General features: G+C 36.2%; 2 protein-coding genes across 2 annotated transcripts; both read left to right on the plus strand.

Annotated features, from left to right (window-relative positions):
- Positions 1–377: 377 nt before the first annotated feature.
- Positions 378–4,664, plus strand: LOC143544373 (AP2-like ethylene-responsive transcription factor At2g41710). The gene is made up of 9 exons (XM_077036496.1): positions 378–631; positions 1,558–1,640; positions 1,792–1,800; positions 1,891–1,979; positions 2,074–2,147; positions 2,241–2,291; positions 2,497–2,561; positions 3,265–3,902; positions 3,988–4,664. The coding sequence occupies exons 1-9, from the start codon at positions 420–422 to the stop codon at positions 4,051–4,053; spliced, it is 1,287 nt and encodes a 428-aa protein (XP_076892611.1). The 5' UTR covers positions 378–419; the 3' UTR covers positions 4,054–4,664.
- An 11,464-nt stretch (positions 4,665–16,128) lies between these two features.
- On the plus strand, positions 16,129–26,424 carry LOC143544374 (ABC transporter A family member 1-like). The gene is given in 39 exon segments (XM_077036497.1): positions 16,129–16,227; positions 16,901–16,980; positions 17,199–17,370; positions 17,536–17,618; positions 17,753–17,969; positions 18,069–18,244; positions 18,322–18,382; positions 18,467–18,553; positions 18,627–18,859; positions 18,934–19,048; positions 19,125–19,214; positions 19,303–19,505; positions 19,598–19,710; positions 19,778–19,884; positions 19,958–20,020; positions 20,161–20,247; positions 20,342–20,440; positions 20,508–20,692; positions 20,781–20,835; positions 20,940–21,011; positions 21,108–21,964; positions 22,038–22,248; positions 22,323–22,406; positions 22,488–22,626; positions 22,718–22,845; positions 22,932–23,036; positions 23,122–23,268; positions 23,352–23,606; positions 23,693–23,828; positions 23,913–23,992; positions 24,105–24,212; positions 24,312–24,462; positions 24,553–24,689; positions 25,254–25,328; positions 25,409–25,526; positions 25,529–25,684; positions 25,763–25,896; positions 25,977–26,035; positions 26,100–26,424. Coding segments are annotated over 39 exon segments (5,559 nt in total). The 3' UTR covers positions 26,182–26,424.
- Positions 26,425–27,643: the final 1,219 nt, after the last annotated feature.

Raw genomic sequence — 27,643 nt, forward strand, 5'->3', positions numbered from 1 at the left:
AAAAACTTAAAAAAAAAAAGAAAAAAAAAACAAAACGCAAATAAACATAGATCTGCATCACGAAAGCTCAAAAGTACGGTCAAACAAACAAACTGGCCTAAGATTCCAGTCTGCTGCATTTGTAAAACTTTTGGTGGCAGAAGACACGTGTATCATCATTGTCACCTGCCTGCCTCATGAGTTTTATTTAAAAAGAGTCAAATTACAATCATACCCTCTCTAGCCGTTATGCAGTATTTCTACTCTATCACTCGAGGCCACTTTCGTCATTTTACTCCCCTCCTCCATCTTTCTTCACTGTTGTTTTCATCCGCTTACGTATTATGTATGTATTCACACACACACACACACACACACAGTTATATCTATATATCTCATATCTCTAATTGTAATTCTCTCTCTTAGGGTTAGGGTTTGAAATGGCTACTGCATCGTCTTCTGATCCGGTCATGAAATCGGAAGGCGGCGAGACGAAGGGGAGTAGTAGTTATCAGCAGCAGTTGATGGTGAAGTACAGAGGATTGAAGAAGTCGAAGAAGGAGAGATTAGGATGTACGGCCAAAGAGCGAATCAGTAAGATGCCTCCCTGTGCTGCCGGTAAACGCAGCTCTATCTACCGTGGTGTTACTAGGTATTATACCTAATTAATCGCCAATTTTGATTTTTCTGTATGCCTTTTGAGTTTAATTATGTAGGCGGAGTCGATTTTAGGCGTAATTGCCACTGGAATTGGGGAGGATTTTATTTTATTTTGTGTATATATGATGCGATCTAGATCCACCACAAAAGCATAAGTCTACTAATTGGATTACTGATTGCGTTAAACACTAGAAGCATAAGTCTACTAATCGTCTAATTGGATTGAAATGGTTGCCGGTATCGATGATTGTTGCATCCATATGTGATATGGATGTGAGGCTCACAGTTTTGCTATTTTTGGAATGATTATTAATTAGCATGTGAATTTCGTATTGCGGACGAATCGTTCTTTCGTTTCCTTGCAATCCGCATTGGGCACGGTCTAGGATCTAGCTCGATTGTATATAGTATTTAGTATAAGTTTACTTGTATAGAAATCCTGTAAGTGGTTGTAGACAGGTAATTAATTAATTAATGTTTCTAGGAAGATTTTAAACATGAGATGGACCCTCGTTTAGCTTAATCGCGTAGTGTTTAGAACGGATAAAGGTTAATTCAGAGTTGTTATGACTCGAACCCTTGACCACACGGTTCAAAGCCGCATGCTCCACCAACTTAGCTTGGTCAGGTCTTTCAAAGTATCTGGCTGATCGAGTTTAATAGATATGATCATATAAAGATATGGAAATCGCCTTTAATTATTGATGAAATGGATATGGTATTTAGTACCATTTAACATATAAAATAAGGTTATTGCTTCTCACATGTTATATCTTTTTATTGTGCAAGTGCTGCTGGATGCAACAATTGTCCAAACCCGCTTTTTTAACTTTCTCCTTTTAAGATTATATATCATGCACTCTTACAGAGTTCTCATTTTCACACTTTTTTCTTTGTTGGAATCTGTAATGATACTAGGCATAGATGGACTGGTCGTTATGAAGCACATCTATGGGATAAAAATACCTGGAATCAGAATCAGAATAAGAAGGGCAAGCAAGGTTCAATCCTCTCTCTGTCTGTATGTTTGTGTTTGTATATCTATGCGTATTTCTGTAGTCTCTATCTATATATGTTACAATGATACCTAATCTGATTTCTGTTTTCTTTTGTATGGATTATGGACATGGTTTTTGGCATCTATTTAAACAGTTTACTTAGGTAAGAATCTAGTTGACCATTTACTGAAATCTGCATTTGTTAATACTATAATCTCTTCTTTCAAATATCTTACGCTAAACATATCTTTAGGTGCATATGATGATGAGGAAGCTGCAGCCAGAGCATATGATCTTGCTGCCTTAAAGTACTGGGGTCCCGGGACACTTATTAATTTTCCTGTGAGAAATCATACACTCTCATACTACTGATTCATTTTTATGAAAACTGTATTTCATTATTTGATTTTCCTTTTTCACCATATGTTGTTGACAGGTCACAGACTATACAAGAGATCTTGAAGAGATGCAAAACCTATCAAGAGAAGATTACCTTGCATCACTCAGAAGGTAAAAAAAACGTGACTAATAGTCTAATAATGCATGTGTATTATTATTTCTGCTTTAATTTTTATAACTTTTTTGGACATGAAATTATTGCAGAAAAGGTAGTGGTTTCTCAAGGGGAACCTCTAAATGTCATGGAGTTTCCAGGTATTTAATTATTAATCATTTTGTCCAAAAGGGAGCTATGTATACTTCAACAAAGTATTGTTAGTTAATTCCTACCTTTTTTAGCTAAAATCATATCACAGATATGAATAATAAATCTCATTCTCATTCAACCACCTGGCACATTCTATTCAAAGTTTAGCTAAAATAATCTTATAATATTATTTGGCTTTCTGTTATAAAACAGTACAAGATGGGACTCGCCTTTGGGCCAAATTGCTGGAGCTGAATACCACAGCCGTATGCATCATGGTAAGCAAGATTTTTGTTCCAAAAACAAAAAAAAATATCTAGATTATTATTTAATATCCATTTTTATCTAATACATCCCTGTTTAGACCCGTACATGAAGTTATCTATTTCAACCTGTACTCATTTTGACCTGTTATTCAACCTGCCTGCATATTGGGATTACAATTTGGCTTGTAAATGAATCTAGCAAACCCGAACGGAGCATATCCGAGTTCGTTCTTTTAACTTTAACCGAACAAACAATTGAGCACGAATGACTGTATGAACGGGGTTTTCTTGTCCGTGTTCATTTGAAAAGAAAATGAATGTGTTCGTGTACGTTTATGCTCGTTCGTTAACTAAATAAATGAACGATTAACAAACTAACATAACTGAAAATAGATGGCTTAACCGAGTTAAAACTAGTTAAAAGTAAGTTGGGCTGAAAAAGTTATTAAAAATAGACTAGTTGTAATGGGCCTGATAAATTTAATGAATATAATAATGAACATACCGAACGTAAATGAACGCAAAGGAATGAGCTTAAACGAATTAAGTGAACGAATGAGACGTGTTCGTCCGTTTAACTAAATGAACAAAAGTTATTTTGTTCATGAATTCCCATCGAACGTTTCACTGAACTTTCGGGTCGTTTACAAGCCTAGTTACAAGGCATATACCGTTGCCAAATTATTTGCTTGTGTCCTAACTTATTACACTGCAGGTGATGATGCAACAACAGAGAGCGAATACGTTGGTGGATTTTGCATGGATAGAAAAATTGATCTTACACCGTACATTAAATGGTGGGGCCCCAACAAATCCTCCCAAACTGAATCTCAAGGAAAAACATCAGAAACAAATCACGGTAGCTCCGAAGACATTGGAACTGAACACAAAACACCAGAATGGGTAACCGAATCCACTGAACCGTATCAACTACCTCGTTTGGGTGTGTCACATGAACCAAAACAACACAAACGGTCTTCAGTCTCTGCCATGAGTATACTATCAAGATCTGCAGCTTACAAAAGCTTACAAGAAAAGGCTTTAAAAAAGGAAGCTGAAAAGGATGTTGAAAATGATGAGAATGAAAATAAAAATAATATCAATAAGATGGTGATAGAATCTGGAAATCTAAAATATGGAAAAGCGGTTGAGAAATCAAGTGATGACGGTGGTGCAAGTGAAGGGTTTGGAGTTGGATTAGGGTTGGAGATTGATAGGAACACGTACCCATTGACTCCTTTTCTGTCAGCACCGCTTTTGACCAATTATAATACCATTGACCCGTTGACCGACCCGATACTTTGGTCAACCCTTGTCCCATCTCTCCGCACAAGACCTTCTCAGCCTGTGGAGGTCAGTATCTGATTGATCAATTGTTTTATCATCTAAACTATTATTATGGAAATTTAATTTGTGGCTTTTAAATATTTAACATCAGGCTACAAAGACCGAGACGAGTTCAGATTATAATTACTTCCAACAGGAGGACTTGCTACCTACATGATACAAGTAAAATGTGTGTTATTTTGTCCAAATTCTCTTGGAAAAACTCTTGGATGCATGATACAATGCTTCAGAGGATGGATAACGATTATCTCGTACTGCCTTAGAACAAGACAAAGTTGGTATGTTACCCTGGTTTTGATATAGAGAGAGTTGCAAGATATACATATACATGTGTATATATTATACATGTATGTGTATGCAGGAATGTGTAAGTAGATGTTTAATAGCAAACATGTTACTATCATAGAAGTTTGTATTTATAAAGGGTACAATATTATATGAAGTATAGGAAAGTTGTTTTAAAGTTTTTGAAGATCTGGTAAGTGTGCGCCAGGGCTGCATGTGTGGAGATTCGAGCTCGAATTGAGATTTTGAAAATCTCATTAGAGAAGAAGTATGTTTGGTAAAGTAAGTGCAAATAAGTAAACAAATATTTATTTTGTTTGATAGCACCAGTTTGATTCGAGCTTGGATTTTGATAATGCACTTTGAGCTTGGATCTCGATAGGCACCGAAGTTTGATTTAGGAGTATTGTAACTTTGAAGTTCAAAAACAAATCTAAAACAACAATTGAAGTCTATTAGTTGCGTCAAGCCCGTTACGCTTTGTCGTTTAAAGGAGCGTTGTACATTGGATCCTTGGTGATTCAATTCTTAAAGATGATCTTATAAACATTACATGGAAACAGTTCACGTATCTCCTTTCTCTCGTTAATACAGTCACTCTTTAGTGGACTTGTTAACATGTTGGTTATTTTGGTGTAACTTGGGATTAACTTGTTGACCAATTTAATTGTAATATGAATTGATAAATCAAGTGCGGGGTACACACTTTGATCTTATTATAATTTAATAACCCTAGTAGTAATTAGAGGCGAAGCCCCTAAATAAGGGCAGAGCAGGGTCAAGGTGGTAGCCCCGACAACTGGAAATTTTTTATGTTGGCATATGTTGCTTCATTAAAATCGCATTAGAAATTTAATTTTATTAAATTTCGTATGCTTAATTATGGTATCAAAATCCGGAGCGTGTTTTGAAGATTTTGAAATTCAAAACATGATAACTGCAAACATTAATAACTATCGCTTGTTCATACGATAAACTTGCTGGTTCACAAAATTCTCTTAAATCCATACTCGTTTCTTGCTCAAATCAATATGAGTCTTATCCGGTCCAAACATTTGTGAATCACAATTAGCTTTGATTTGAAAGTGTTATTTAACGACTATCAGATTTTGCTAAGATAACCTGTTTTTTTTTGCTATTTCCCAACTCATAGAAAGTGACGTAATTTCCATATTTAAACAAATGGACCTTCAACAAAATTCATGTAGTTGCGTGTCACACAATATGGTTTATACTTTATAAGTCATTTATAGATATTTAATTCAAATTCGAGCAACATTGTGGTACTAAATCTTATGTAACTTAGGGTCTGTTTGGTATGGGGTAATGGAATGCCGACAGAATAGAATGGACGTGGTAATGGAATGGACAAAGGAACGGAATGGGTTATTACCATTCCAATGAACTGTTTGGTTACCACATGAGAATGAAATAAATCATCACTTTGTATTGTTGGTAGGTAAGAAATAAAATAAAATTAAAATGGTAGTGAGTGGTGGTGATGGTTGGAGCGGTGGCGGTAACGGCGGAGGTGGTGGTGGGCAGCGATGACGGTGGGCGGCGTGTGTGATGGTGGGGCGATGATTGATGGATGTGGCGGGTGGCTGGAGGTGGTGGGTGGCTGGCACTGATGGCGATGGTTTGTTGAGGTGGGTAGTAGTGGCGGAGGACGCCGATGGTGGTGATTGGTGGCAGTGGTGGCGATGGTGGGCAGCGGTGACGGTGGGCGGCATGTGTGATGGTTGATATATGCGGCGGGGGGCTGGCGGTGCTGAGTGGCTGCCACCGATGGCGATGGTAGGTGGTGGCGGTGGACGGCGATGGTGGTGGCTGGTGGCAGTGGCGGTGGTGGGTGTTGATGTTGGGTGGTGGTGGTGTTGGGAGGGTGGTGGAGGTTATGTAGGGTGAAGGAGGGAATTGAATGAAAAAAAATCATAGGGTATGGATGAAATGAAATTAGAGTATTTTAGAGGGAATGGAATGGACTAGGTAATGGGTCATTCTATTTCTTTGGTCAACCAAACACACTATTTTCTATTCCCTCACAATGGGTCATTCCATTTCATCCTCTATTCCTGCATACCAAACGCTACCTTAGGGTAGTGTATCCTAAATCCTAATAATCATGCAAAACTCCAACTACATCTGGGTGATTAGTTTTTATTTGATTTTGAGAGTTGGTGAAAATTAAACGACGAAACAAGGTTCCATCATTGATGATAAAATATCTATGAGCATGTTTTTGTCACTTTCGAATTTTGTTCCATCAATTTTTTTTGTTACAAGTAGCATGATTGTGTTTCGTAAGTTACATATTTTTTCCTTACGTAATTATTTAACATTATATATAAATATTTATTATCGTGTAATTATTTAATTTCATGTGTAACTATGACATGAAAGAAATTGAGCACCTTTGTAGCCATTTAATAACTGTTTTTTCAAAGGATCGATTTAAACTATAATTTGAAATGTTCTAATTTAAATGCATGCATTACCCAGAATGAAAAATTGGTTGGAAGTATGCAATTTGTCATATGGCAGATAACAAAAGTGTGTGTGTTGTCATTTTGACAACGTTTCCACCGCCCCGTCACCATAAAAATTGACACGTAGATGAATCATTCATCTCCATATTTCATAACACGAAAATGACAGAGCCAAGTGACAATTGTCAATCATGTTTTTATTTTGTTATGTATTTGTTCCAAATTGTCATATAGTAATTATAATTTATTATAGTTTATGGTGCAATTTCATATAATAGCAATTAAGTTACTCAAATTGGATGTGGTTTAATGGTGGAGCACTCACTTTATAAGTTAGAGATAGGTAGTTCAAACCTCACTATCACCAGTTTATATGAGAGATATAAGGGATGATCCTGGCTTGCTATGGTTCGAGTCATGATCTCACCCGGTTTTACTGGCTCCTCGCTGTCGTGCCATTTGGCGGGCGTGGGGGTCGGGTTTTATTCGGTGAATCCCTATTGAGGTGAACCGCTAGGGCTCCGTCTGTCCGGACTAGTGGCCGGCTCGGGCTACCTTTAGCCAATGGGGGGCGCGTACGGAGTACCCGATGTTACTTAGTTGGTCGTTCAAAAAAAAAAGTTACTCAAATTTCATATTTTATTATATTAAAGGTTTTAACATCTTCTTTTAGCCCTTTTCTTTTTTGTTTCACATAAGATATCTTTTTATCTTTTTTGTTTCACATAGGATATCTTTTTATCTTTTTTTATGTTGACGTTGAGTGGCGACGTGAATTTTATTTTTTATTTTTGAATTTTAATATAATTAACGTTTTTAAAAATTTTCTAAAGTTAACTGCATATATTGCAAATTCCGACCCCTACATCTTATCCTCCATTTTTTTCTATAAACACAAAAAAATCAGTGAGACTCTATTTGAATATTTAGTTACCCGATTTGGAAAAAATATACATGAGTAACTTAATTAAAACACTTTTAAAACTTGGTTACTATTTTATAAAATATTCCATTTATTATAATGAAAAACCCGTTTGTTTTTCTTATATATACATGCATATTCAAGTAGGGTTAACGCAACATAAAAGATGCTGAGTTAAATAAAGTGCATAATCTAATCTTACTCTGCATGACAAGTTTTTAAGCCGCAATCACAACTGACATCATTAAAATTACATAAACACTTTTAGATTTCTTTATTTTTTGAAACGACAACTTTTATTAAACACAACTAATAAGAAGCTAGAAGTGACAACAAACATGAAAATAATAAGATAACGTGTTAATGGACGACATTCTAAAAGTGCTTGATCGTATAAGGCAAGTTGTTTTATAAGCCAACGGCAAAAGAAATAGTATATAGGTACCCATATAAAAAACCTATATAATATTTGATAGGTGTCGTTTTAATTTGACCCAAATCTTGTCAACAAGTGGCTATATAATAATAAACATCCGGCCCTTCACTCATGTTCGTCCATATAAGCCATCAATCGCTATTGTTTAATTCACAATAATTTAAAAAAGGGAAAATTCCCAAAATGACCCATTCATAGAATGTGTTTCTAAGTTTATCCCCATTAATTCAAGTTTCCAACTTTGTCTCTTTGATATTTCGTCGCCGACGACATGATAGCGAACACCGACGACGCGTTACTAAAACAAATAGGATAACGACACGTGGCCGGAATCTGTGTTGACGATGCGTTATGTTGCTAACGTAGGGTAGCGGCGATGCGTTATGTTGCTAACGTAGGGTAGCGGCGATGCGTTATGTTGCTAACGTAGGGTAGCGGCGATGCGTTATGTTGCTAACGTAGGTAGTAGCGATGCGTTATCACTAACGCATCGTGGAACCCTTGTGTTGTCATAACAAGGTAGCAACACCATAACGCATCGTTGCTACCCTACGTTAGCAACATAACGCATCGTCAACCCTATGTTATACGTAACGTATGGTAGCAGCGATGCATTATGTTGCTAACGTATGGTAGCAGCGATGCGTTATCCACTAACGCATCGTCGACGACCTATTCCGGCCACGTGTCATTATCCTATTTGTTTTAGTAACGCATCGTCGGTGTTCATTATCATGTCGTCGGCTACGAGATAACAAAAGGACAAAGTTGGAAACTTGAATTATTGAGGATAATTTTGTAAACACATTTTTTAAATGAGCTATTATAGAAATTTTCCCTTTAAATAAGAATTTGAAAATCATTTTTAGCGTGTCTAACTTAATTTTATATTAATGAGTATAGAACGCACGCTAATATTCCTTCTTTATTATTTTCTTGAAGGTGATAAGTCAAGATAATGACGTCCTTATTTGATGGTCTACTTTTATTATGACATCTAATAATATATTATATAGTCTGTATAGTTCTATAACGGCTAATATGATTTAACATATTATTTATTTTTCCTTTCGTTTAGTTAAACAAATTTTACTAAAGAATTGTAAGAGTTATCAAATATTAAAGTCTTGAGTTGAGATGTTTTCTTTGGTTTAAATTATGTGGTAGAGATAATTACAATTTGTTTGGTATGTGATTACGGGGTGAGGGGGAGAATTAGAAAGACATTGGAATTAAATAGACCATTACTATTTTCATTTAATGTTTTGTTAACTTATAAGAAAAATATGAACAATTATTATTGTTGTAGGCTAAAAAGACAAAAGGAATGAAAATTAGCTTTACTAAATATAAAAATTAGTAAAGGTATCTTTAGCATGAGGTAATTGATGAACGATAAATGTAATGAACAATTTAATGAAATGAATCGTTACCTTATCATTTTTGGTGGGTATGAAAAAAACACATAAATAAAATACAGATGATAAAAATACATATGGTTCAAAATAAAGAAAAAGTACTAAAATAAAAAAGTTGTGATGGTAGCAGCAGCAGTGATGCTGCTAGCGGTGGTGGTAGTGGCGAGGATGGTGGTGGCCTGGGTGGTGGAGGTGGTGATAGTGGTAGCGGTGTGATGGGAGTTGGGGCAAAGATAGTGATGGTGGTGGCAACGACTAATGTAGGGGTGGTTGCATCAGTGGTGACTGTGGTGGTGCCTAAGTGGTGGTGGCAATAGAGATGGTGGTAGTGGTGGTCAGTGGCGGTGGTGGTGGCCAAGTAGCAGTGGTAGTGGTCAGGTTATGATATCGAGAAAGTAGGTTTGAAAGAGGGAATGAAACGAAAAGGAAAGAGCGGAGGGGGGAGGGGGGTTGCAGAGCAATAGTTTGATGTTTTAGGTACAATAAGATTCCTTGTGTAATTTGTGATGGGAAAATTATCTAAATGATATAAAAATTTCCAACTCTCCCAATATGACCCAATAATTTGTACTGAGCCGACGATTTGAAAATATAACCGACGAGATTGTATAACAAATTAAAACTTGACACGTGGGATTTTGACAAATCCGACGATATTTTTGAAAATCTTGGGGGTGTCGTCCAAATTTTTTCTTTAAATCTTTTGGTAAAAAGCAGTCTCTCTAAACTGTTTTTTATGTTTGCTACCTTGTCCGTTCAATTTATGATGATTCTTAACTTCTTCTTCACCTTCATCTTCATCTTCATCTTAATTTTAATCTTCATCTTCCATCTAACAATAAACCCTTGTATTTTAATATCAATCAAAACAACACAACCAACCCGTCAAGAAAGTGGGTGTATCTTGAAGTGGGTGTCGCCGGAGAAGTGGTGGACGGCGGTAGTGTGGTGGGTGTTGGTGGCGCCGGCGGAGATGAAGCAGGGGAGATAGGGGCTGTTGGGGAAGTGGTTGCTGGAGGTGGGGAACTGGTGGTTGTCAGTGGTGATGTGGCGGCGTCGGGTGGCAGCGAGGTGGTGTCAGACGGTGGTGAGGTTGTAGGTGCCGGAGAAGATGAAGATGATGATAGATGATGAAGATGAAGATGAAGATGAAGAAGATGAAGTTATGAATAATAATAATTTGAACGGACCAGACAAGAAAAATAAAAAAACCGTCTGGATAGACTGTTTTTTAAAAAGCGAGTTAACTTTAAAATATGGACGGAAACCATGAGATTTTTAAAAATCTAGTCGGATGTGTCAGATGCTTTCCAAGTGTCAAATTTTGTTTGGTTTAAAAATCTCGTCGTTTATTTTACCAAACGTCGCCTCAGTACATATTTAATGGGTTAGTTTGGGAATGTGGGCAAATTTATGATCATTTTTTTTCTCTCTCCTCTTTTGGGTTATTTTGGGAATTTTCCCATTTGTGATTCTATCTCATTGACCAATCAAATACTATCTTTTTTTTTATTTCGTCATTATGGATTATTCCATTTTGTCTGTCATTCCTGTGTACCATACACTACCTAATGGTGGTGATCGTGGTGGTGGTGGCGACAACGGTGACGATGGTGGTGGCGGTGATGAGGGAGTAAAGTGAATGAATGAATAAAATGAAAAGAAAGTCAGGAAATGGATGAATGATTTTGAAATGTATAGAGCACCTAAATCCTTGAGTAATAAATGATTATTTTTTTGAAACTATTTTTTCTACATCTTTTGTCTTTAGTGAGTCTTGAACCTCAACCTTTATTAGGTAATACAAACACTTTTACCATCAAACCACAAGAAGTAAGGCTATGTAATAGATGACTGTATTCGATTAACCAATCAAGTATTTTTATCTTTCTTTTTTTTTTCATTTCATCATAATAGTTTATTCCATTATTCATGCCATACATATATATATACACTTTTAAGTATTTTAAGTCTGGTTACTAAAAAAATCATTGTTAAAATCAAAGGTTTATTAAATAATAAAAGTAAAAGGACATGCAACGTCAGAGGCAAGGCTGCTTTATCAAGTGAAGAAACACTAAGTGACCCTGGCAGATTAAGGATAATCTTAGGGTTAAGTAGATGTTTCCCACGAGGGTTAGGTCCGGCAAAAATGGTTATTCTTCTCAACCTGCAAAACAGACACCGTAAGCTCGTCACTGAGAAGGGGGGGGGGGGGGTTCCTCCTTGTGACCACCCTCCGGCGTGAGAATCAGACTAGATTGCTCTGAATATAAGTGTGTATTGAGAGAAATAGCTAGAGAGAAGATGATGATACCGTTCCAATGTGTTGGAGTATTTATAGCCGAAGGTAGGTTTCCAAGCAGGTACGACCAGCTGTATATAATATTCCTTTTCCACCAACCATGGGCTATTTTCGTGCCACGATGGGAGTTGGTGGGTAGGCAGCGGCTGATAGTGACATTTTGTACTGGAGCGTGCTCCTCCTCGTACTATTGTCGGTGAGCTGTCACCCTATGATTGGTTCATGGGTCGCTTTTGTCAGATCTTGTCTATTTGTCAATACCTTGGTAGGTATGGTACAAAAGATCTTCTAGAAGCGTACGGACTGGCTCTTTTGGGCGGGAATATTACCGCCCTGCTCATTCCTTCTTCAGGTGACATTACTGAAGTATTAAGAGTTAGTGCCTTATGCGTGTAGCCTTACTGTTAGTGCGGATGGCCTTCCTTCTTTGCTTGTACCCACAACTGCGGGGACAGACAGGGTACTGTACCAAGGGAGGCTTTCCTGCGGGAACAGCTGGCTTACTGCGTGTAAGGTCTTCATTTCTCTGAGCATGGTGGGTCCTGCGGATCCAGTTGGTCTTTGCACAGACGTACCTCTTCAAGGTGAGTCTTGCGGGTCCAACTGGGCTTTGCGGGGACCTACCTCTTCACCAAGGTTAGAACTTTTCAAACCAACGACTTCTCTAGGTATATTTAGAACACGAAAAATGCAAATTTATTATATAAAAACCTGTTTAATAATAACTATACAACTTTTTATTTCTTTTTTTAGTTTTGCACACATTATTTACTTTATTTTATTTGAATAGGTTTTAAATATTGATTTTGAAAAAATCGAAATAAGATTTTACTGTTGATACATATTAAATTTAATGAGTATATTTCAAACTTTTTATTTTCATTAACTCATAAGAAAACATTTTTGAATATAAACAAGAAAAAACAAGGTGATGTGAATAAAAATAAGAAAAAAATAATAACAATTTTTCAGGATATAATAAATTAGTTTAGGTAAAGGAAAGGATATATTTTGCTAATTATTAAAGCAAAAGTTATAGTGGGGGGTTGGTAAAGGATGTTCTCTTCTGAATTTCATTAATTTGTCACTTAGTTTTTTATTTGTTAGGGATAATGTAAAAAGGAATAGTATTCATGTGTCAAATACTCAAGGATGACCCACCACCTGCCACTAGCCCCTACCCACCAGCCACCCTTCTATACTCGTCCTTCTAGCCACCCTAAAATATCAAGAGAGGGTCACGTACAAATGTTATTTAATTCTTAATTTCTTATTTTCTCAACTCTTATCAGGGGGGGAGGGGTGGTGGACGTGGTGTGATCACTCATCACACACCCCACTCAATTAAATTGTGCCACATCACCAACCCTAAATCCATCATATGTAATGGTTTTTTATTAGGGGTGGTGGTGTGGTGTGATGATGTGTAATGGTTTTTTTTAATAAATACTAAATTAAATAAAAAGAAAACAATATTTTACATTAACTAAAAAATAAAACAAGATTACATTAAACAAAGACAACTAAATTAAAAAAACCGACAAAAAAAAAACCTACGGCCCTTCCCAACCCCACTTGTCGCATATCTCGCGTTTTCGTTGAAGTAGGAGCGATTTAAAGGGTTCATCAAGATGGTCGTGCGGTTGTAGGAGGAAAGTTAGATCGACGTTTTTTTGTTTTCATTCAAATGGTTGATATACATCTCCTCACGTTTCATTTTTAACATATGAGCCTCTTTCCTAAACTCCTTCTCGGCCATTTCCCCCATCTTAGCCGACTTGTATTTGGCGAAGTTTTCGGCCACCGCTTCCTTTCCAAGTCTTGACGGTTCCCCACTTTTCTTGCGATTCGGCCGTGTGGGTGTGGGTATGTCTTCGTCGGGATTGTCTTCGGGTTCTTCGTTCAAGTTCATGTTCGGCATGTTGCATGACAAGCCGCCGGTAGACGTCGTGTAGTCCCCGGACTCGGAAGTTTTTGATCTTTTTGAACAAGATCCTTTCTTCCTTGGAGTCGTTGGTCCGTTCAAATCGACCAACGGAATCGGTACCCACTTCGCGTGACGTCTCGCAATCTGCCACGCATCCAAGTGGGGAAAATCCTTACATTTGTAAACTGAGACATATTCGCGCAAAGCGTTCGTTATCATAGTCGCCTCGTTCGCTACGCTTTGTGGAGTTCGGGACTACAAAACATTTAGAAAAAATTATATATATCAAATTATAAAAATAAAGTAATAGATTATAAAATAAATAAACTAAAATAGTTACTTCTTGGACGTAACAAGCATTAAATTTTGACATTTTTTTATTCAAATCTCCTCACTTGCCAATCATTTGATCCTTGTTTCGTTCGGTTGCGCCGGGAAGTTGCGAGAAATGTTCTTTAATACGTTTCCATAACGCGTCTTTTTTTTGTTGGTTTGAGCGTTTTTTTGATTCGGAGCAATGTAAATAAGCCTTGGTCAAGGCGACATCCTCATCGGCCAACCAACGCCGAGCACCTCTTTGATGCGGCTCCTCATCCTCGGATTCATCTTCATCCAAAGCTTGCACATCGTGACGAAAACCACATGCAAATTGATGTATAACATCGTTATTGTCTAGGGGATCGACGGACATTTGAGACGGTTGAGAGCCAAACAATTGAGACGGTTGAGAGCCAAACATTTAAGACGGTTGAGATCCAAACATTTGAGACGGTTGAGATCCAAAAGTTTGAAAAGCATTATTTGGGTAGAAAAAGGGGGTATAAAAGGTTGGTTTTGATACGATTGGTTTTGGGACGGTTGATAATAACGTTGTTGTTGGGAAGGTTGTTGTTGGTTTTGGGACGGTTGAAAATGTTGGGGATAATAAGGTTGTTGTTCGGAAGGTTGGTTTATGTCGGGTTCGTCTTGTAAGCGAAATCTCGTCGATTCGCCTAGATTTTGTCGAACCTTTGGTCAGGTTTGGGTTTTCTTTGAACCCGACCCACGTTTCTTAGAACCCTTCATTTGATATGTTAAAAATGGTGTGTGTAATAGATGATTTTGAGTTGGATTTGTGTATGTTTTGAAGATATATTTATAATGTTTTTATTGTGTTTGTAAATAATGTTTTTTTCTTTATTTTTCAACTTCAATGGCTAGATTGACCCCCCCCTCAACGGCTATTTTTCTTGGAAATCACCCCCACCAAGCGTGATGGCCATCACACAAACTAACCTATTTCCGCGTGACAAGGGGAGCGGCGGCGGTGTTGGATGGCTCATCACGCGTGACGGGGAGGCCACCACGCACCGCCCCGTCCGCCCTCATTCTACGTACAATTTGGCTAAACTTTACGCGTACCCTAAAATATGTTTATACCTTTCTCTTATCACAATCAAAAAGCAATAAAAACACAAAGAATAGATAGGGTATAGAGGAATACATAACGAGTCCTTAGGATATGGGTATTGACAGATGTATAATAATTCATCACTAAATGTAAGAAAATGGACCAATTAAGATGGGTCATGTCAAAATTGATCGAACTAAATGAAGCAAATAAAGATAATTTAGTAAATTAATTTCTAAAAGTAAACAAAAATTCCATTAAATCCATTTCTAACCATAGTATCTCGAAACTTAACTTAAACCAAATTTGAGTTCATATTTATTCTCACATCATAAATAAACTTAATATTATGGATAAACTTCAAAAGTCATAACATCAATAAATAAGTCAAAATTACATTAGAAAAGTCCTAACCATGTTTTTGTCTAAAAACTACCATACAAGCTAATGAAAGAAGACCCCCTCTCGATACACACTCATTTCATGAACGTCAATAAGCCATAAACCCAAAATCCATACTTCTGTAAATCAACGTCTGAATATAAAAAAAAACTATTTAAATCAAACAAACAAAACTTCTGATCGACCCAACACAATGCATCCTTAATCCTTATAAACAAAAAAAAGAAGATAATCGTTATAAATCAAAAACTTACTTTCCTTGCCGTATCCGTCTCCATCTTCATCTTCATCTTCATCTTCATCTTCATCTTCATCTTCTTTCTCAACCCATAATTACCAAATAACTTTTGTTTTCCAGAGAATATGAAATAAATAAAACTAGCTAAATTAGAAAAGTACAAAAGAGTGGTTAAAAAAGAGAAAAAGAAAAAATAAAAACAAAGCCCACTTTTGGAAGGAGTGAGTTTAACGGAACATCGTAACGTCGACGGAGACACTCACTCCTCCTCCTCCGTCAACACCAACTTCCTTCCAAAATTCACATTTCTCTCTTTGGCTTCTTCATTCAAATCATCTTCTTATTCTCCAATTTCCGTTAGGGTTTTAGCCTCTAATGGAGGACCGAATAATAATAAAAGGAAATAAGAGTAATATCATCATGACAACGAGTAGAAGAAGTTCATGGAGACAACTCAAGGCTATGCTCCGGAAGAACTGGCTTCTCAAAATTCGCCATCCTTATATCACTCTCGCTGAGGTCCTTCCTTATTCATTCAATTATTATTCTTCAATTCACTCTGTTGCTTTCAATTCACCGTTTCATTTCATTAATTTGACATCGATCCTCATGCTATGCGTTTAGTTATGTCAGTTTGATTCAAACTTAGGGTTTCCGGTTTGAATCTCTGCTTAATTAACATATATTTGCACATTATTTTGTCTTCACCAGACCACAAGGATGAAATAAAGTTAATGAGATTAGAAATTCTGTTTAGATGCTTAGTGCTTACACGTCGTATCGAAAATTTTATCAGTGAAAGGTTTATATGATGTACAAGAATAATATGTTAGTTATTACAGAATGCTCCTCATAATCATATAGTTCCGAATAATAGAGGAATTTCTATGTAACATTGATTGATGATTTTCATGTATTTACCTTACCTACTATTGGCAGAAAGACTTTGTAAATTATTAATAATAATAATTATAAAACTACATTACATCAAACTGGTAGTTATATTGGAATGAATAAAAGTGTTGATAAAAGTTTTAAATGAATATTGAACTTTTTGACAGAGAATTGGGGCTAGTCATGATAATTTTACTCTTGGTGCCAAAACTAAGAAACTGTTAATTTTTCTATGCAATAGGCAGAATTTAGAAGTTAGAACTGAAAAATGACATTATCTTCTTTTATTTATGGCCAGATTCTGCTTCCATTGGTGGTGATGCTGATGTTAATAGCCATAAGGACACAAGTTGATACAAAGATCCACCCTGCTCAGTCGTATGTTTTTGTGATCTATTTATATCATTCTTTCTCCTCATTTACAACATAAACAGATTTCTGTAATTGTCTAAATGCTTATTGTATTAATCAAATACTTTTTGGGATAGTTGCTCAAGATAATAAAAAATAACCAAGTGAAATGATATTAGCATGCTTAACATGATTGCATTGAAAATAATCGTTTTGATGCGAGTTTATTTTGCAAATCCTTATAGGTACATTCAGAACGATACATTTGTGGAAGTGGGGATGAGCAATATATCACCAACTTTTAATCAAGTCCTGCAGTCATTGTTTGCTGGTAATGAGTATTTGGCCTTTGCACCTAACACAAGTGATACACGGACGATGATCAGCATCTTGTCACTTAAATTTCCCTTAATGAAGGTACACTGAACTGATAATTTCATTTTCATATTTTTGTATTTACCTTTTGTTTTACCTCTTCATGATTTTGTTAACTTTTAGTTTTTTTCATATGTTTTAAATATAAGTTCATGCTTGAAATGATGTGATGGTTCTCAAACTTAGTTTCTCTTTTGATATTGACAGCTGGTTACAAAAGTATACACAGATGAGTTAGAGCTTGAGACCTATTTAAAATCAGATGCTTATGCTGCTTGCGATGAAGTTAAGTGAGTACTATCCTTCCTCTCTTTATGCTTGTATATGGTTGCTTTTGTAATTGTCTCCATCTCCATGGAAAAACTGCTTTTGAATTGTATAAAAGGGTCCATTCAACTCGTTTATTTGTTGTTTCTTTATACAGGAACTGTTCGAATCCAAAAATAAAAGGAGCAATAGTGTTTCATGGCCAAGGCCCTTATTTATATGATTATAGCATTCGGCTCAATCACACATGGGCCTTTTCAGGATTTCCAGATGTTAAAAGCATCATGGATATTAATGGTCCTTATGTAAATGACTTGGAGTTAGGCCTCAATCAGATACCAATTTTGCAGTACGGCTACAGCGGTTTTCTAACTGTAAGTTCCAGTTTATAATCCTGTTTATTTAGTCTTTAACTTGAAATTTATAGGGTATAATAAGTTAACATTCATAATTGTTTTTAAGCTTTTTTTCAGCTCCAGCAAGTCATGGATTCATTTATTATCTTTTATGCACAACAAAAGGCGCCTAACTCGGTTAAGATTCCATGGACTCAATTCACACCATCAACCATAAGGCTAGCCCCGTTTCCAACTCGTGATTATACGGATGATGAGTTTCAGTCCATTATCAAGGATGTTATGGGAGTCCTGTATGTATCTAACATCTTATTTGACCTTGTTTTACTAGAATTTTATATGTTTTATGTGACCTAGTCGGTAATGCCAGGTACTTATTAGGGTTTCTTTTTCCAATCTCTCGCCTAATCAGCTATTCGGTTTTTGAAAAGGTTTGATATACTTATTTTTAGTTTAACTTTATGATATATGTATCTTTGGCTTACCAATTACCTTTTTGCTACAAAATGTTTCAGGAGCAGAAAATAAAAGAAGGGCTTTACATGATGGGACTAAAAGATGAGATATTTCATCTTTCTTGGTTTATTACATATGCTTTACAGGTGATTTATATTTTAAGAAGAATTTATGTTCTTTTAACTGGTAGTTGTTTCTTATGATTAATGGTTTCTGCAGTTTGCAATTTCATCAGCAATTATCACTGTTTGCACAATGAACACGCTGTTTAAGTACAGTGATAAATCATTGGTGTTCATGTATTTCTTTCTGTTTGGGCTGAGTGCCATAATGCTATCCTTTTTGATCTCTACTTTCTTCACACGAGCAAAATCAGCTGTGGCAGTTGGAACTCTTGCTTTTCTTGGAGCCTTTTTTCCTTACTATACGGTCGATGATGAAGCTGTTTCTATGTAAGCTATCATATATGCAGTTAACAATAGTTCTTTTTGATTTTATGATGATTTAAATGGCTGTTTACTTGTAGGGCTTTGAAGGTGCTGGCTTCTTTGCTTTCGCCTACAGCGTTTGCTTTAGGATCAGTTAATTTTGCTGATTATGAGCGTGCACATGTTGGGCTCCGTTGGAGCAACATGTGGCGGGTAAGTGTTATTTGTTTTACATCTAACTTAATTATATTGAACTGTTTTTCAAATGTACTATCTTTGTACATTGTAGTCATCTTCTGGAGTGTGCTTTTTAGTATGTCTAGCTATGATGGTGTTCGACTCTTTATTGTACTTTGCAATTGGCCTGTATCTTGATAAGGTACATCTTCTGTTACGTCACCATCCTTTTGCAGGTCCTAATAAGTTTTAACTGATTAAGGGCTAACTTTTAACATTTACGTAATCAGGCCCTCAACAAGGAGAGAGGGGTGGTGTACCCATGGAACTACATCTTTCCAAAAGGATTTTGGAGTAAGATAAATATATTTAAACAGAAATATTCCAGTTCAGAAGTTAATGGTGATAATCATTCCAAGGAGAAATGCACGTCTTCTCAGTCAGCAATGGAAGGTATAAGCTTAGACATGAAGCAGCAAGAGTTGGATGGCAGGTGGACATTTTTTTAAATGAATTTATAGTTGCTCTATCTTGCATATATTATATATACATGCATAATTCTTATATACATGTTTGTGGTTGTAGATGCATTCAGATTAAGAATCTGCACAAGGTGTATAGTGGTAGCAAGGGGAATTGTTGTGCGGTTGATTCTTTACAGCTTACATTATATGAAAACCAAATACTTGCACTTCTAGGTAACTGAATCCATTTTTCATGTAGAGATAAATAATACATGGTTTTTTTAACAAGTTGATTCTGCAGGACATAATGGTGCTGGCAAAAGCACAACAATTTCCATGCTTGTTGGCCTTCTTGCTCCCACTTCTGGAGACGCCTTGGTTTTTGGACAAAGCATTTTAACAGACATGGTAATAAACTATAATTTCTGACTGAGTTGCTTTTGTTGAAAATTAATTTCATCTGTTTTTTTTGTTTCTGCAGGACGACATTAGGAATAATCTAGGTGTTTGCCCTCAATATGACATCCTTTTTCCAGAGTTAACGGTAACTAAGTGCATTCGATTGGTTCTTGAGAAGTTAGATGTTAAAGTTTTCATCTCATTATTAGATATAGTATTGTTTCACTCCTTTAATTTTTATTTATATTTTGAAGACGTCCAGTTTTTTGAACTATTAACGTTCAGGTGAAGGAACATTTGGAAATTTTTGCTAATATAAAGGGAGTGATTGTGGAATCTTTGGACAGCAGTGTAACTGAAATGGCCGATGAAGTTAGTTCCTAAACTCTACTAAAATAGTTTGTTTTCTTAAAGTCTGCAGTGTATTCTTTGTCATGATCTGTTACTAATATTGTTTGGCTATTAGGTGGGATTGGCAGATAAACTTAATACGGTTGTTAATGCTCTTTCTGGAGGCATGAAAAGGAAGTTGTCTCTTGGCATAGCATTAATTGGAGACAGTAAGGTAAGATTAGAATACTAGAATCAAGTTTATTTGTTGATGGTTATTCATTTTTCTTTTTTTTTCTTAGGTTGTTATTCTTGATGAACCGACTAGTGGAATGGACCCATATTCAATGAGGCTGACATGGCAGCTCATCAAAAGAATAAAAAAAGGCAGAATAATATTACTAACTACACACTCAATGGATGAAGCAGATGTGCTTGGAGACAGGATTGCAATTATGGCTAATGGTTCTTTGAAATGCTGCGGAAGGTTGTGTCACCTCTTCATGAATTTTAAAATTTTATTTTACATAATTTAAGTTGAGGTGTAATTATTTTTTCATTTTTATTTTGAGCAGTTCTCTCTACTTGAAGCACCAATATGGAGTTGGCTATACTCTTACATTGGTGAAGGTGTGCTTTCTTTGCTCAACTTGCTTTTTTAAATTCTGGAAAATTTTCATTATATTACTCACATTTCATTTCATTTCATTTCATTAACTGTTTCTTATTTTCAGACTTCACCTGGGGCCTCTGCAGCTGCTGACATTGTGTACAGACATATTCCGTCAGCAACATGCGTGAGCGAAGTATATCTCAAGTTTGCTTGCTTACTTAGAAAATGTTTTAATGTTGTTACTTGTGATTGGTCAATCTTGATGCTGATGTGAATTAATTATTTACAGGTTGGGACAGAAATTTCTTTCAAGCTTCCTCTAATATCTTCAGCTTCCTTCGAGTACATGTTTAGGGAAATTGAAAGCTGCATAACAAAGTCAGATCCTAGCTTGGAGCATGAGGGCCCTACAGATATAGGCATAGAAAGTTATGGAATATCTGTAACAACCCTAGAGGAGGTTTTCTTACGAGTTGCAGGATCTGACATTATTGAAGACGAGTATACAGAAGAAAAAAATAATATTATTCTACCTGATTCCATTCCATCTCAAATCTGTGATGATTATGCTGAGGATAAAAGTAAAACATCTCGTTCCAAAATTTTTGGAAGTTATATAACTGGCAGAGTGTGTACACTTTTTATCACAGCCGCCTTAAGTTTTTTAAACTTTGTAAGTGTGCATGGCTGTTGCCCTTCGTTTATAACACAGTCAACATTCTGGAAGCATTCAAAAGCATTGCTTATAAAGAGATGGATATCAGCTCGAAGAGACAGGAAGACAATTGTGTTTCAGTTATTAATTCCAGCAGTCTTTTTGTTTATTGGTCTTCTGTTGCTGGAATTAAAGCCACATCCTGATCAACCAGCTATAACCTTTACAACTTCCTACTTTAATCCGCTACTTAGCGGCGAAGGTGGCGGTGGACCCATTCCTTATGATCTATCATTACCTATTGCACAAGAGGTTTCACATCATATAGAAGGTGGCTGGATTCAAAAGTTTAAAGAGAGCACATACCGGTTTCCTGATCCTGATAAGGCTTTAGAAGATGCTATTGAGGCAGCAGGGCCCACTTTAGGCCCACTTTTGCTTTCCATGAGTGAATACCTGATGTCCAGCTTTAACGAGTCTTATGAGTCAAGGTTAAATTTCTTGCATTTGGAAGCTTGTTACTAGAATTAATCACTTATCATTGTTATGTTTATCTTGATGCAGATATGGGGCCATTGTAATGGACCCACAGAATGATGATGGTAGTATGGGGTACACGGTTCTACACAACAGCACATGTCAGCATGCTGCACCGACATTTATCAATTTAATGAATGCTGCAATTCTTAGACTGGCTACACTTAATGAGAATATGACCATACAAACACGTAATCATCCGTTACCAATGACCGAAAGTCAACGCCTGCAACGCCACGTATATGTCTTTGTTCACAGTAAAACATTCTTTTCTAGCATGTATTTAAATGCTGCATTTTATGACCTGTGTAGGATCTGGATGCATTTTCAGCAGCTATTATTGTGAGTATCGCTTTTTCCTTCATTCCCGCTTCATTTGCTGTTGCTATTGTGAAGGTATGTATTATCACTTACAATGTAAACAAATAATTTATGGGATTTTGTTCTTTGGTTATAACATGGTATATGTTTATGTAGGAGCGTGAAGTGAAAGCCAAACATCAACAATTAATTAGTGGTGTATCTATATTGTCATATTGGGTATCGACATATATATGGGACTTCATAAGCTTCTTAGCCCCTTCCACTTTTGCAATGATTCTCTTTTACATATTTGGTACATCTCCAACTTCCATTTTAATGATACCTTTTAAGGTATATTATAAGTGTTATATTTGATATCTTAGACATTGTTTTCATATTTTTAGGCTTAGAACAGTTTATTGGAAGCGGTTCTTTATTGCCTACAATTCTCATTCTGTTGGAATATGGTTTTGCAATTGCATCTTCAACATATTGCCTCACTTTTTTCTTTTCAGAACACAGTATGGCACAGGTATTACAAATGTTATCATGGCATCATGTAACCAAAAGTCCAAAATGTTACACACTTTTATGCTGATTGTTTTATTATGTTTTCAGAATGTTGTTCTCTTGGTCCACTTTTTCACGGGGATCGTTCTCATGGTAATATCATTCATTATGGGATTGATACCAGCAACTCAAAACTTGAATTCTATTCTCAAGGTTGGTAATTAGTAGTAATCTGTCAATATAGATTATTTATAAGCATACTATTGATTTACAATATTTTCACTATGTTTTGGACCAGAATTTCTTCCGACTATCTCCAGGATTTTGTTTTGCTGACGGGCTCGGTTCACTCGCTTTGTTACGTCAAGGAATGAAAATCGGATCGAGTGAAGGATATTTCGGGTGGAATGTGTCTGGTGGATCTATTTGTTATCTGGCAGCTGAGGTGTGTTTCTGATTATTTATTATAATCGTTTAGCATAATTGCTAAATGGCATAAAAGTATTTATTTATTTTTATGTGTGACAGGGTATCATTTATTTTCTATTAACACTTGGGCTTGAAGTTTTCCCTCTCCACAAATTAAACTCATTTGACATGAGTGGCTTTTTGAAACGGCTCAGAAGAACCGATCCAACTGTTTCTGATTCATATTCTGAACCCCTTTTGACAAAAAACACTGTTATTGATCTTGAGGAAGATATAGACGTGCAAACTGAAAGAAACAGGGTTCTTTCAGGCTCCATTGATAAAGCCATTATCTACCTGCGTAATCTTCGCAAGGTTATTTTACACTTTTAATTTGTCATTTTATCTTCAAAATATGATTAAAGCAATGCAGTCTGTTTAACCATTTTGTTGTATATTAGGTATTCCCGGGAGGGAGAAAACATGGTAAGAAAGTTGCAGTCCATTCATTGACTTTCTCAGTCCAAGAAGGAGAATGTTTTGGTTTTCTGGGAACAAATGGAGCTGGGAAGACCACTACTTTATCTATGCTATCGGGTACATCAATTTGGGTCAACAAGTTGTGTATTTGACTATTAGTCAACCTATTTCACTCTCTGAAACTTGTAAAATTACTTGCAGGAGAAGTATATCCAAGTGATGGAACTGCATTTATTTTCGGTCAAGATATGCGATTGAATCCAAAGGCTGCTCGCCAGCTTGTAGGCTATTTCATTCTCTTACTCATTAATAATGACTAATGGGTCATTATTATATTTTAGATTAAATATATACAGTTAGTACATATACATATTTTAATGAATTGTGTTTCAGATCGGTTATTGTCCACAATTTGATGCTCTGCTAGAATTTCTGACCGTTCAAGAACATCTTGAACTCTATGCAAGAATAAAAGGCGTCCCAGAATCCATGCTGGACAATGTATGTCTTACGTAACTGTTTTCTATCTTTTGTACCTGATTTCATGAGGATAAAATGTACATTTGTATGTCACACTAGCTAATGTTTCAAATTTGGCAGGTTGTAATGGATAAGATGTTAGAGTTTGACTTGTTGAGGCATGCTTCTAAACAATCATTCACTTTAAGTGGCGGGAACAAACGCAAGTTATCCGTTGCAATTGCAATGATTGGAGATCCTCCTATTGTTTTCTTGGATGAACCATCCACAGGTTATTTATAACCTATATATGATATTTGTATTTGTTGTTTTCCTTAGTAGAAGACTTAAAAAACGAGACTTGTGTAATGATGTTTCCCAGGAATGGATCCTATTGCGAAACGGTTTATGTGGGAAGTTATATCTCGTTTATCAACTAGAAGCGGAAAGACAGCTGTTATTTTAACTACTCACAGCATGAATGAAGCTCAAGCTCTTTGCACAAGAATCGGGATAATGGTATTAGTCTCCCCCCCCCCCCCCTCCCCCTTTTTTTTTTCTATAATAGAGAAAAGGAAATTTCACAAAATGTCCCTTAGTTCAAGCATTTGTGAGAGGGTTGCACGTTTAGTCCCCCCACCTTTAATCCCAATTAGTTTTAACGGAATTGTGATGTCATATGTCAGTCATGTGAGGGTAATTGTGTCTTTTCAAATTTAAAACCCTAATAAAATACTCTTTCATCACCTTAGGCAGCGCAGATAGAATGTTCAATTTAAAAACCGAAGGTGATGAAGTTGACGTTAGGAGTTTTGTACTTTGAAAACTATTTTATTAGGGTTTCTAATTCGAAAAGAAGCAATCACCCTTAACATGAATGGTGCATACTTTTCTCTTAAAAACTACTAGGATTAATGGTGGGGACTAAACATGAAACCCTCACACAATTTTGGACTAAGTTTGCAATTTTTTAGCTTTGGGGACCAAACTTACAAAATGGTCAAACTACAAGGAGCGTTGTGCATTTTTTTTTTTGTAATATCTATGGTTACCGAAACTCTAATTCGGTCCATGTAATTTAAGGTCGGAGGAAAACTAAGGTGTATCGGCAGTCCACAACATCTAAAAACACGATTTGGAAATCATCTTGAGCTGGAGGTAAAAATCTCTTGATTATATTCTTGTTTTTCTTTCTTTTTTTTTTTCGTAAGTAACGATTTATGTATTTCTATGATTAGGTGAAACCTACTGAAGTGAGCTCGGGTGATTTGGAAAGACACTGTCAAATGATTCAAGAAAGGCTATTTGACATCCCGTCTCATCCAAGAAGCATTTTTGGTGACCTGGAGGTTTGTATTAGAGGGACCGGGCCACTGAGATTAGTTTATCAAAAGAGATGATAATATTGATCGGACGGTGGCTTGGAAACGAAGAAAGAGTAAGAACTCTTACAGATCATGTCGGCTCTAGTGGCGTGTTTGATGAGCAATTACCTGAACAGCTGGCCCGTGATGGTACCTTTTCTTTATACATGTTCACATAATTATGTATATGTTTTGTGGATTTTGACTAGTTGGTGGTTGACATGCCAGGTGGTCTCCCGCTACCAATTTTCTCAGAGTGGTGGTTAGCGAAAGAGAAATTCTCGGTGATAGATTCATTTGTTCTAGCTTCGTTTCCTGGGGCCACATCTCAAGGTTCCAATGGATTGAGTGTTAAATATCAGGTACCTGCTTGCTGTTAATCAGTTTATACATATTATATTTAGTTTTCAATTGGTTGATCAATTTATTAACATTTTTTTAGTTACCACGTGGAGAGGACTTCTCACTTGCCGATGTTTTTGGACTCATAGAGCGAAACAGGTGTGTGTGTGTATGTTTTTTATGTTATATGATTCTTCTAACTAAATAATATGCTGTGATGCAGAAACCAACTAGGGATAGCAGAGTATAGCATCAGCCAGTCAACACTTGAAACCATTTTCAGTCATTTTGCAGCCAATTCATGAGTCTGAGTACACAAATCCGTCCAATGTTGATGATGAGCGGATGTGTTGATCCGGTTTTTTTTTTTTAAATGCATGAGTTTGGCATTTTAGCCGATTCAGTGAGTTATTAGTCGATAGCTTAACATAGTTGCATATGCATACACGAACGAACGGAAAATGTATGTAAATCATGGGTGTATTATGATTATAGTTTCGTTGGGTTTTTGTCACCGTTGTACCTTGTTTTTTTACAAATCGGTAGGTTTGTCACACGAATAGATACATCTTACAATTTGGGATCTTTGTTAAAATAATGACAGAGAAACAATTGACGGGACTGAAAATCATGTATATACGGATACTTCATTTGATTTTACATGGATATGTGACTCTTTTAAACTACATTTACTTTTACTTTTATCTTGTGGGTTTTCATTTTTCTTTAATAATGTGTGTTAAATACAAAAATGATTACACAAGATCAGTTTTGTTATTATCAGAACCGGCACCTGTTATGCTTTTCGGTTGATGTCAAACGCGTGTTGATATCATTTCGGACACATCATGACTTTACTTTTTGGGTTTTATCTTTCGGTTGCTATGACGAATGCCGATACCGTAACTAACCGAATTGATACCAACTTAATTCATGTCACATCGCGTGGAAGAATCTTACTAGCTATCAATGAAAACAAACTATTATTTATGAATTTATAATTTATATTTGATGTATTGATTATCGATAATAATAAATTGCTAAAACTGAATAATAGAAGTGTTAGCGTGTTTAACTTATCAATCCACTGCAAAATTTTAAGGAGACTGTTGTAAAATGAATGGAACGTGGGATCTTGATTCTTGAACATCACTGCAACACCTGAATATTGTATATTCACAGATTTGGCAATGTATAACAATTTGGTTAAAAAAATGGGTTCAAAACAATGTCTAGTTTGTTGCGAAACAAACCTAATAGCTAAATAATATGAAAGAGACGTAAGGAAAAACATAGGCAATTTTAATTCTTATTAAAATCTATTTTAGAAGTAGAAAAAAAAACAGCGTTGCTAACCACACCCGCACACCGGACCAAACCCCGCGTATAGCCCTTACCGTGGCGTTTTAATTGACGCGATTGATTTGATCGACAACGTCGATGCCATCCGATGATTTGATTGGAGCAGCTTGTCGTTGACCAGTTATACGCCCCGTTGAGCACTTAACATGGCGTATAGGCACATATCAATTATTCAGTCAGAAAATCTTGTAGTATATATTAGCATGCAAACATGCATATATGAATATACAAAGTGTCCAAAACCCCAACTCAAAAAATGTCGTGGCTGTTCGATGGTTATTTTCCGAGCCCGCCGAGGACAAACGAGGAGTCAAGTATTCCGGATTTGAATTAGGCACCGCCGGTGTTTGTAGATTATGACGGGGAGGCGGCATTACCAAATCTGAACCATGTATTGTCACATGT

This window comes from Bidens hawaiensis, unplaced genomic scaffold (assembly GCF_021521415.1).
Source record: "Bidens hawaiensis isolate Kalapana, Puna unplaced genomic scaffold, B.hawaiensis_p1.1 tig00013539_1, whole genome shotgun sequence".
Classification (NCBI taxonomy): Eukaryota; Viridiplantae; Streptophyta; class Magnoliopsida; order Asterales; family Asteraceae; genus Bidens; species Bidens hawaiensis.

Coding starts and splice junctions, on each gene's coding strand:
- LOC143544373 (XM_077036496.1), top strand. CDS start 420: ATGGCTACTGCATCGTCTTCTGATCCGGTCATGAAATCGGAAGGCGGC. Junction 2,292..2,496: donor AAATGTCATGGAGTTTCCAG/GTATTTAATTAT, acceptor GTTATAAAACAG/TACAAGATGGGACTCGCCTT. Junction 3,903..3,987: donor GACCTTCTCAGCCTGTGGAG/GTCAGTATCTGA, acceptor ATTTAACATCAG/GCTACAAAGACCGAGACGAG.